We start from the raw sequence: 12,135 nt of genomic DNA, 5'->3' as shown, positions 1-12,135 counted from the left end.
AAATTTAAAAGAAAGATATTTTATTCATTTTCTGTATTACTTTTCCACTTCTAGTGAGAGTGAAAATATAACTATTTTTTTCACTTCCAATAAAAAAAATATTCTTAAAATTCCTTTCTTTTGATAAAATACTCAAGACTTTTAAATGATTGATTTTATAGTTACATAAATAGAATATAAATATTCTACCAAACATAGAGCAGGAATAATGAAATTAGAAAGAAATAATCTCTTCTTTTATGTAACATCCTTTTTAAGAAGAATATATTTATAAAATACATTATTTTTTATTAAATATTTTTTGTTTTTTGTTTTTTTATAGAAAATAATAATAATAATTAAATTATGTTGAGTTAAATGTTTGTGGGCCTTTGATCTTGGAAATCCAATTCAACTCTAAAAATTAACAGGTTCTCTGAAATTCTAGTTTGTTCCTTACAGGTCTTCTTTTTTTCTCTCTTTGGAGATTGTCTCATCAGAATCGCGAATGGATGAGGGAGAAGAAACATAGAGGATCGTCGTTTCTACCGCTTTGTTTGGAGGGACGCATAATTGAGGTAAGGGGAAGTGGGTTATCTCTTCTTCTTTTTTCTTCTATTCTCTTCCCATGGATGAGCAACAACGAGTCACAAATGGACTTTATGATCTTAGGTTTATGTGTATTGTGTGTTTAAATTCTTGGATAGATTGTGAATACCCAAAAGCACTTTCAATTTTGAAGTCATGAATTTATTGTTTGAATGTTCTTAATGTTATCCCTTTTTTCACTAATTGAGGATTATGATTAATTGTGTTTAATTATATATGAGTAATATGTATAAGTTCTACATATGTATACAAGTGTTTTACCACTAGGACATTTGACTGTGAAAGTTTTGTCATTTTTGTGAAGATGGGTATTGTACATCGAACCAAATACTCTTCAAATTAGAATTTGCAGCTGCTTTAAATAAAATTGGCCAAAATCTTCCTTCTATTGAATTAAATTGTGTTTTGATTTGAATTACAGGGTTTGAATTCTTGTGGCCGAATTTCTCATGCTTGAATTCCTTGTGGCTGTGTTTTAATATAATTAGTGTATAGGCATATATGTTCTCAATATATAGATACGATCCTAATTTGTAGTATAAATATATAAATTTATTTAGTGATGTGACTGCAACAATTCATTTTAGATTGTAATTTCATATATGATATATATTTACTTAAGTATATTTCAGGAATCAGTTTGTGATTCATGAGTCCAGAATTTTTACATTTAAAAATATGTACTCATATTATTATTATTATTATAGTATATGTGTGTAAAGCACAGTGACTATATATTTCCCATATATTTAAAAGCTTTGAAGATAAGTATATTTTATTATTAGTATTTTTATACATTTAATTAAATGCCTATATGATGTATTGTTTTCTATTGGTAATTGATGGCTATGATTTTGTAGTGTTATTATGATATGATCTTGAAAATTATTGTTATGTTGTAATTAGAAAATATTATTACTTGATTTTATGCACATGTATATTGTGTCCTATAAATATTATCATGATACATGATGTTTATACTATGATTCAATGCATGATGTCTATGAATGAATGTGAATGCAATATGACATGATATGTGTAGGTGTTACAAAAACATTAGGAGAACTTAGTCCCCACCGAATAGGAATCTCCAAGAGACTTTGAAAACAAATCAAGTGCATATTGTCTCTGAATCATGTATTATGTTGTTTATACGTGTTTTGAAGTGAAAGATGTTTATAAACCTAACCGAGGTCATGAATGAGTGGATGTACGACTCTACCCTTGGGGTGTGACGATTTGAAATCTCCTTTAAGCTCATACTGATCATGTAGGTTGGAGTATCCTTGCAAGGCCGAAACACCCTAACGCGCTACTGGTGGTGTCATCTCAGTGAGAGTGATAATGTCAAGTTGCTCATTGTGTGACAATCCGTTGACTACATGGACTCTCAGGCTACATTCACAAAGTGTTTTTGAAATGGTACCACATGCATGCTAATTCATAAGTTAAATGTGAACCATCCTGCATCTGTGTCTATGTGTATTGAACATTTGAAGTGGATGTTGTGTGTTTGTGTGATACAATTATTTATAATATATCTTTTCTCTTTATGTCTTCTGTGAGTTTTAAATATTTGTGAAATGTATCTTACTTTCCATTTGTTTGTTTTGTTTGTATTTGGACTGAATGTTACTTTTACGGGTGAAACGCTATAAGGTCAAGATGATGATGTGGGAGGAAAAGCTTAGCCCTTTGTTTATTGTCTTTTATTTTTAGTTTTATTTTGGGACAATAAAGCTTTGACGGTTTGTGTGGTTTATTCTTTTATGTAGTGATTTTTTAAAACTAAATTAGTGATTTTTATTTCTTAAGTTTGATTATGCTTTAAGGAATTGTAAGGTAAAATGTGAGTCAATATATTTATATTGACAATATTAGTATTTATTTGAGTTTGAATTATTTGAGTTAAGTATGTAATGATTTTTACCACATGATTATGAAAGTTTTAAATTTATTATTTTATTTCAAAATAAGTTATCTATTTATTTATTAATTAGCTACGCATTAAATGGTGTCTCATCTTCAAATCTCTTATTTTCATTTTTGGTGGGAAAAAAATCTTCAAATTAATTTCTTTCTTTGATAAGATCTTCGAGATTTTTTATAAAAATATTTTTAGGATTTTTCTATTTGGTTGTCTTTAAGACACATTTTCACATTAATATGAACAATGGAACAATACACATATTGATCTAAATTAATCTCTATGAATAATATTGATTAGTGAGAGAAGAAGAATTTACCTTCTTAAAATGTGAATTAAAAAAAGATAACCTTAACATGTTAAATATAATGACCCATGAGAAGAATAATAGAGAGAAAATAAAGAAGATTTGAGTTTAGAGAAAATAATAATTTATGAATATTCTTTCCAAAAAGAATAATTTATTTATAAATATAAAAGACAACTCAAGAATTACGGAAGATAAACATCAAGAAAGATTACTGTAAGTCCTTACAGCAGAGTACAACAAATCAGCAATACTTGCCAGTTCTTTGTCTCCGCAAACGAACAAAAATAGTAATATAAAAACAATTATTTTAGCAAGTATTAAAAATAACAAAAATTAAACTGGAAAATGTTCTTGGTTAAAAAAAACATTTCTAGCATACATAAAAGCTAAAATAAAATCAACATTTGATTTTTTTTAATGGCAACATTTGATCTCATAATGCTAAAATGGGAATTGTCAAATTTGCAGATTTTTTTTATTCTGATTGCAGAAAATATACAAATGGTTAATATAGTTTTTTTAGGGCAAATGCTGCAATGTGTAATAATTACCTTTAAAATTTTAGTTAGTATAGCTAAGCCTGCATTCCTGTTTCAACACAAAAACGAAGAGTTTTTATTTGCATAAAAAAATCAATTTTTTAAGGTATATATATATATATATATATATATATATATATATATATATATATATATATATATATATATATATATATATAAACTAGGAGTTACTGTCAAACAATATAAATGTATACACGACTTTTTTGGTGGAGGCGATTCACAAAGTTTTATAAACTAACAATTAATTATAGTTGCCGAAACGGTAAACTGAAATTCCAACGCTGCAACTTCCTAAACTTCAAGGTCAAAGAACACAATAACTGTGAAGAAAAAAAATTATTGAATCACAAAGATATAATTCCCAAAGCTCTAAAATAATAGCAGTAGTAAAAAGAAAACAGAAAAAGTAAATGGAAAAATGCGTTCAAACTTACTTTGAACTAATTAAATAGTATACATTGACTCTATTTTTATGGGAAAGGTTTCAACTCACACGAAAATGGATCAATAAACACAAAATTTAAATAAATTATAATAAATATTCTTGGTATTACTTTTTAATTAATTAATTTTATTTTGTAGCTAATAGCTGGATCAATAGGCTTTGTTGTTCCCTTCGCTTCCTGGACAACAAAGAGTATTGTACATGCATAAAGAACATAAAAAGTCTTGCCAGAAAGAGTGAAAGCTATTTTTACACATAGGATGACTGGGAGGGAGTTCTTGAATGTGGAATATTTGAACTCATACATGTCGGTTGGCTGTGTTCCCGATTAAGATAAATCCGATTTCATTGTATCGTAGAAAAGAAACTTCGCTTCTAGTTAGGAACCCTAAGCAAACTCCAGTGATATTGAATTAGCGAGAAGGTTTATCTTGGACAACAAAATTATATTGGATCTTTGATTTGAATTTGTACAAGCCACCTTCAACATCGGTTGTGCCAATCATCATTCGTTAGGTGTTGTCTTGAATAAGACACTTGTCAACACAAAATATGAAAGTGCAGTTTAAAGAAGAAGCCAGTTTGGCGACTGAAACCAAATTGATAGTAAAAATAGGCATGTAAAAGATATTGTTCAAGATTAAAGCTTCATTTAATTTAACTGTGCCTGAATGAGTAGCTAGAATCTGTTGACCATTTGATAATCGAGCAATAATAGATGCAATCTTTGTGTATGAAGTGAATAAACTCAAGGAAAAAACAATATGATCAGTTGCACCTGAATCTAGGATCCAAGTGTGTTGATCATGTTTGCTTATGGTGCAAGTAAATGGTATAACAATACCTATAGTACTTTGCAAGCTGAGTGATAGAGTACCCATTTGATTAATTGAAGCAAAGTCCCTCCTTGAGGGAATTGTTGTTCAAGCAAACTCATCAAAGTCTAGTATTGTTGAGCTATAATCATCATTCCAGAGCCACTTGATTGATTATCTGAATTTTGATTATCACTGGTTTCATTTTCTACCACTGAGTTATTTATATTTGCACCTTGAGAAGGCTTATGTAATTGATGCCATAGGGGATAGCTATGCTTTTTATAGCACTCTTCTACCGTATGACCTGTAATGCCACGGTGTGTGCATATTTTTCCATTTCTGCCTCCATTACCTCTACCACTGCCAAATGAGGTTCTACCTCCTCTACATCCCCTAATAGATGAGAAATTCGAACAAAGCCCATTTTTCTTATATTTTCATTTGTGTGGTTGTCCTTTCCACGTATAGCTATATGAAATTGAGTTAGATGTTCTAGCTCCATTAATCACACTATTAAGCATGTTCGAATTCATAAATTATCTCCCTTGATGCACCACACAGGAAAACACCTTGCTTATGGAAGGTAAGGGATCCATCATCAAAATATTAGATCAAACATTAGAGTACTGCTCATTTAATCCTCTCAGAAATTTCATAACCTGATATTGTATTTTTCTTTGCATTATATCCATAAGTGCATTGCAAGTACATTTAGTTGCATAAACACAAAAAGGATTTGGTCTATAGCTTTATAATATTTTAATGGAAGAATCACTTTGTTTGATTGTTGTTAATTCTTATTGCAAATCAAAGATCCTCAACAAATCTCCCTGCGAGTATCCTGACTTCAAATATTCCTAAATGTCTATTGCATATCATCAAGCCACAAAATGCTTTGCCTGATCAAAGTTGACACAAAATGCACTAACCACGAAACCACCATATTATTACATCTCTTCCACGCTGGAAACAACACATGATTTGACGTAGGCTTGCAAATCATTCCATCAACAAACTCTACTTTATTCTTTGCACTCAACGCAATGAGCATCGACCTGCTCTATGAATTGTAATTCATGGGATCAAGAACAGGTGAAACCAATGACATAGCTGGATTTTCACTAGGGTGTAGGCAGCAGGGGCTATGAACATTTTGGGATGAATCTTGCAGAGTATCTTGACTCTCACTCATGATGATCAAAGATGAAAAGGAAGCAAAATTGATTCAATGAAAAGGAAAACAAAATAAAAGGATGCGCAACAAAGCTCTTTAAGTTAAGACCTCTTATACCATCATAAAGTTCATGATGAACATGAACGAACAGAGAAAGAAGCAAAAGCTTGCAGAGAAAGCAACAATTGATCAAATGAATTGAATGAATCTCATTGAAAGAATGAATGATGAATACACGTGTTTCAGCTTATATACAATCAGTTTTTGGCGCCAATCTAACTAATAGAAAATATAACTAACTATAACTGCTTTTAACTATCATAACAGAAAACAATTAGTGCATAACTAATTCTATATGTTGAGACTCACATAATTGAGGAATTTCCAAAAATAAGGGAAGAAGTCTATAGGAAGCTATTTGAAGATATGACTTTTATCTTAGGCAATCAAAGCCTTTAGCTACGTACTCAGCTACCTGAGCTCATTCAATACCAGACAAACAAACATTCATTGGCTACCATAACTACTCATATTAGATATTGGCTTCCTAACTCCTTTAATAGAAGTGCATATGAGATAATCATGTTCAAGAGAACTCTGAGGAAGCATAACCTAGTAAGAAGAAGATCCATCAGCGGTGAAGATCCCAATAACAACTACTTGAACACTACTTATTATACCAACAAATGTTGATTCGATTGGCTTAGATTCAATAGATGTTGAGTTGATAATCGACGAGTAGTAAATTATTATTCTCACCATCTCATTTTATTTGTGATTTTTTTTAACATCTTATTGTCGTGAAATATAGTAATCTCTAGTAGAAAATCAAATTCACCACACTTTAATGGAATCTCTCATTTTTCCCCTCAAAGTTGGAACCTGAAACTAAGGATAAAAATAGGTTAAGTTAGATTAGCCTTTAGTAAGCTTGAACATGATCTTTACTAAAAAATAAATCTTTAACTTGACCTATCTACCACAAGCCTCTTTTAAAGGTTTGACTCGACCTTACTTATAAGTATGTTTAAAAAACTTATTATGACAACTTATAAAATGGCCTATAAGCCACACATTTATGGGCCTAAGTGGGCCTAAGCATGCTTATTAGTAATTATTAATTATATAGCTTTTAAATTATCGTGTAATTTATTATATATAATTATGTATAGCAATATGTCCGTCTATCAAACTTAATAAACTTTTTTTTAAAGCCTAATTAAGGCCTGACATTTTATTTAAATAAACTTTTAAAAAATATCTAATTTTTACTTTTTAATAAACAAGATAGGCTAGGTCAATTCTTATATAAGTCATAACATAAATTCTTGATAGGTTACTTAACCTATTTTCACTCATACCTAAAAATTTGCTTAACAAATTTGAGTTCAATTTCATTGATTCCAACAATATTTTTCATTTCAAAAATATTTTCCTTTCTCCAGTTATTTATTATTTTAAAATATCAAGAAGGTATTGCTTTTTTAAATAATATCTTAAAAACAAATGTACTAGTAGAAGTATAACTTTAACTATACAATATAATTAATTATTTATAAAATAAGAAAACTTTAATCACATAAAATTATTTTATTATAGTTAGAATTAATATAATTAATTATTTTCTTAAAACATAGCACCTTAAATAACAAATAAAACCCACATAATATAAAATGTAGTTAATATATATATATATATATATATATATATATATATATATATATATATATATATATATTCAATTTCTCTTTCATTTTATTTAACTTTTTTTTACCTTCCACCTATACCAAAAAAAGGGAAGCACGCTTAAAATTTTCCTAATATTTTTATTTTATCAAATTGGTAGAATGTGATAAATAGTTTTCTTTTTCTTTTGAAAAAAAGAAAGAGGTTAATCATTATTATTATTATAATACTAAAAAATAGTGCATTGAAAAAAAAGTTGTAAATTCCGACAACGACACAAAGCTACCTCAAACAGCTCACTCTCTCTTTCCTGGCGTTTACAATTTTCACCGTTCATTCATTCTCTCTCTCTCTCTCTCTTTGTTCTTTTCTGTCCTTCTCTCTTTCTCTCTCTTCGGGGAGCGAGATCAATCAGCTACAGCTTCTTCCCCCCCACAAAAACCAAAAATCAGATAACCCAGATAAAACAAACATCCCAAAAATCAATGAACACACAAAAAAAAATAATCTAGGGTTTCTGAATAATAAATTCGCTCTTGCGTTTTTTCGTTTTTCGTTTTTTTTTCTCTTTCAACTTTTTCCTTTCCGCCAAACAAACACCGTTCCCGCTCCTCCATTGTCCATTCTTTCATTCCAAGAAAGCGAGAATTCAACTGTTCTCGGATTGGTACCAGCTGGTGCATCTTTTTTTCTTCAATTTTTTTTTTCGGAATTCTTTTTGGTTCCTAATTTTATCAGGAGAAGCTGAATTTTCCGGGAAAATTTGCGTTGTTTTCTCTTCCTTGCGACCTTCGCCGCCGGCTGCTACTGATTCGTCAACGGCAACTCCTACGAGGTGGGTCCTTATTTTTCTTCTTATTTTCTATTTTCCCTCTTTTTTATTTCTTGGTGGAAAATTTCTCGCCTTGAGTTTCTCGGTTTGGGGGGGGGGGGGGGGGTGGGAGTTAGGTTATGTGGTAAGGTTTTGAGCTTGTTTGCAAAAAAGGAAATTAAAAAAAATCGATTTTTAGTTCTGGGGTTGAAGTTTTTCTTTATTCTTTTTACCTTGTAGGTGCTGTTTTTCTTTTTGTTGAATTTTGTTGTTAGGTTTAATTTGACATTGTTGTTTACTTTTATTTGTTATAGGTGTTTTGCCTGATTTGTTGATCCTGCGGAGAAGGTGCTTGGAATAGAGGGAAGGGAAAAGACAGAGGGAATGTTATAATAAATCCCAAATTTCCAATTGATGAAATTTTATGTTAGTTGATTTCTCTTTTATTTGGTGAAACGTTATTAGCGACTTTAAGTTGTTTAAGGGTTTTGAATGCATTTTGATCTATGGCTTCGGAAGTAGTCCCATCTTCCGGGGATTTGTTGAAGTGTTGCAACTGTGGATGTGGTTGCTCCTTGGTAGCTCATTCTTCGGGGACATGGATGCGGTCCGTTAAACGGAAGCTTGATGAGTTTAAAATGGACGACCAATTACCCATTCCTGCGTTTGCGCGGATTGAAATTGAGAATGAATGTGTGGCCTTACGCGAGATGGTCAGCATGCAGCAGAGAACCATTCAGGATTTGAATGCTGAGTTGGACGAGGAGAGGAATTCTTCGTCCACAGCGGCCAATGAGGCCATGTCGATGATATTGAGGCTGCAGAGGGAGAAGGCGGAGGTTCAAATGGAGGCGCGCCAATTCAAGCGTTTTGCAGAGGAGAAGATGACACATGATCAGGAGGAGCTTCTGTCTTTGGAAGATTTGCTCTATAAGAGAGAACAGATAATTCAGTCACTTACCTGTGAAGTTCAGGCTTACAAACACAGGTTGATGAGCTTTGGTCTTACCGAGGACGAGGCTGAGGGTGATCAATATGAACTTCCAACCTATGAATATCCTCCTTTGAAGTGTAATGTGATGCATGATGCTATGGATGCTGATAATGATGACACTGATATAGAGAAATATGTGTTTGATGAAACCCCAAGTGACCGTTTGAGGAACTTGGAAAATAGGATTTCTAAAATGGAGAAAACCTCAACTTACAGTCAGATGGATGGGGATTTTACAGGGAAAAATGTTCTAGAGAAAGTGATCGTTGGACAGTCTCCAAGATGGACTAAGCATCCTAGGAGATCGTCCAGTGACTCAGCATCTTTGAGCGGGATGGGAAAAGAAATAGGTCCTGAGTCTATGATGGATTCTCCCAAGCTCAATAGTAACTATAGGAGAGATTATTTCTCACAGTCAGAGGATCCTTCCAATTTCAAGAAGGTAGATAATGCATCGGATGACGATGATACGAGTGACAGAATTTATACAATTGACTCTGTTCATTGTGGGGCACCATATAATGGTTTCACAGATTCCAAAGCTGGTGCTTTTGAAGATTATGCAACCACTCCTAGGGAGTCAGGGAATCATGCTGCTGATTTTGAGGATCCCTACATAAAGAAGCTTCATATGAGGCTTCAGGCACTTGAGGCTGATAGGGAATCAATGAGGCAGGCAATCATTTCAATGCGCACGGATAAAGCACAGGTGGTGTTACTGAAGGAAATAGCTCAACATTTGTGCAAAGAGATGTCACCAAAAAGAAAAATGGCAAGGAAACCGTATTTTGCTGGCAACTCTAACTCTATGCTCTTTTCAATTGTTAAGGTAATTTAAAGATGAAAATGGTTACTAGCAATATGTTGTATGTGTTTCTTCCATATATGATATATCTGACGGGGAAGGACACATCCTATTTAATCTATCCATCCTTTGGTGTTGTCTTGGGCTTGCATTTAGATAATCAATCATTGTTCCGTCATTCTGCTTATTATTGCTTTACTTCGGTTAAGAATTTATTGCAAGTGGTTTTCAGCTAAGTTGGCTTTTCCAAGTTTATGAAAATGCCTCACAAGCTAACTTATGAAGTCAATTAATGCATGAAAAGAAATGCCTTTCATTTAACAGCAGAAATAATTCATAAGCTGTTTTTCCTTTGTTCTCTTGGCAGTTTTGTTTTCCCTCTTTGTAGTAGACATTGCCTTTGTAACACCTCCGTTACTGTATGAGATATTGAGATGCAGTGGGTGCTGTCTCGCAATGCATGCTATTTTTTTACTAATTGCATTATTGAAAACATGCATATATTTGATGAAAGCTTTGAAAATGGAACTTATGCCATTTCATCTTTTTGTATTCAGTGGATCTCATCAATTGTTTTCTGGAGAAAGAGAGCTCACCAAAGCAAGTAAGTGACAGCTACACTTTTTCTGATTGCTTAAAATTATATCTTTACCTGTTGCAGAATTTATTTATAACTTTGTCTTGTTATTTATGGGTGGTTTACTAAAGAGGGAGTGAAATAAGGCATAATTCATTACTCCTATAATAAAATATTAAGAATTTAGTCATATCTGTATCTTGGAAGTTTCACCATTTGCCTTTAAAACTATATTACAGTGGGCTGGGATAATCAAAGTATTGAGTGTATTTAACATGCATTGGATTTGGGGTCTGGTCCTTTTTTTCCTTGAACTTTTCTTTTCCTTCAAAGGGAAAGTTGGACCAAACACAATTTTAGAAAATATTTTAAATCTAAAAGTAGGTTTTGCTTAATGAAATAAAACCAAATACAGAGCTTCTATAGAAGCTAATTGATGGAGCTTCTACTTTTACAAATTATTTTGTTGTTTGTAACATGGCAACATCTCGTCTTTGAACAGTATCGGAAGATATTACTGTGAAGGGAGGGATGAGCTTTTATTTGTTCTTGTTATGGAACTTTTCAGGATGTTTCTCAGTATTGATGATCTCATACTGATACAGTTCCCTCAAAGCATAGGCACTTTTTTTTTTTTTCATTCTGATGATTTCTGTTAATTATGCATCCAGGTTTGAAACAACACAAGTGCCCTGTGAAACCACCCTATAAAAGATATTAGCAAATTTCTGTGTAATGTTGTCTATTAAATATGCTAGTATTTTCTTATAGGTGTTTTCATAGGTTATGTTATGTGCATTGTTTTAAACCTGCAAAGGAAGAGAAATGTTTGTTGCTGATATTGTCGTACTTTACCCTTGATGATCCTTGGCAAGAAATTGTCCATCTAAAATGCTTGTGACTGTAGGTATATGTTCGGGCTACCGCTTGAGAGTGTCGGCTTGCTGATGCTCCTGGACAAGGGAACGCGTGCAAGGCCATGGAGATGCATTTCAAGTACGCAAGTGTGGGATTAACTCTTCAATTCCCTAGTCAAATGTGGGAGCAACAACTGAATTTTAGTAACACTACTACGATGAGATTTTGATTTTTCCCCATGGATCGTTAAAATTGGTGTATTGTGCAGTGTTCTTTTATTGCTATTTACGTGAAAAATGAGTGTAATTTGTTGGTTGATTTGGTGAAACTTGGATATGATGTGACATACGAGCATTCTCACTTGTATGGTTTGTTGGAGTTCAGTGCGAGGTACATCTTTGGACAAATCTTGTATATAACATATTGCTGCAAGTTTTGTCACGCTTTATGCAATGTTTATATCCAAAATCTCAGTTATTACTTTGTATAGTGTTTGTTGCACATTCAAATGTATGTACCTTCAACTTCCAAACTCGCACATTCAAATCTGCAGTGCGGAAGGGATGGTCGTGCATGTTTTTA

General features: G+C 32.2%; 1 protein-coding gene and 1 long non-coding RNA gene across 2 annotated transcripts; both read left to right on the top strand.

The window, feature by feature from the left end:
- Positions 1 to 215: 215 nt before the first annotated feature.
- Positions 216 to 2,350, top strand: LOC106794964 (uncharacterized). Its single transcript, XR_001383086.3, has 2 exons — positions 216 to 557; positions 1,863 to 2,350. It is a non-coding gene; the product is annotated as an uncharacterized lncRNA (long non-coding RNA).
- Positions 2,351 to 7,816: 5,466 nt separating this feature from the next.
- On the top strand, positions 7,817 to 11,960 carry LOC100814833 (myosin-binding protein 7). Its single transcript, XM_003537101.5, has 4 exons — positions 7,817 to 8,343; positions 8,634 to 10,142; positions 10,676 to 10,722; positions 11,603 to 11,960. The coding sequence occupies exons 2-4, from the start codon at positions 8,826 to 8,828 to the stop codon at positions 11,709 to 11,711; spliced, it is 1,473 nt and encodes a 490-aa protein (XP_003537149.1). The 5' UTR covers positions 7,817 to 8,343; positions 8,634 to 8,825; the 3' UTR covers positions 11,712 to 11,960.
- The last annotated feature ends 175 nt before the right edge of the window (positions 11,961 to 12,135 follow it).

The sequence above is a fragment of the Glycine max genome, chromosome 10 (genome assembly GCF_000004515.6).
Source record: "Glycine max cultivar Williams 82 chromosome 10, Glycine_max_v4.0, whole genome shotgun sequence".
Taxonomy (NCBI): domain Eukaryota; kingdom Viridiplantae; phylum Streptophyta; class Magnoliopsida; order Fabales; family Fabaceae; genus Glycine; species Glycine max.
This window is presented reverse-complemented; position numbering and strand designations above follow the sequence as displayed.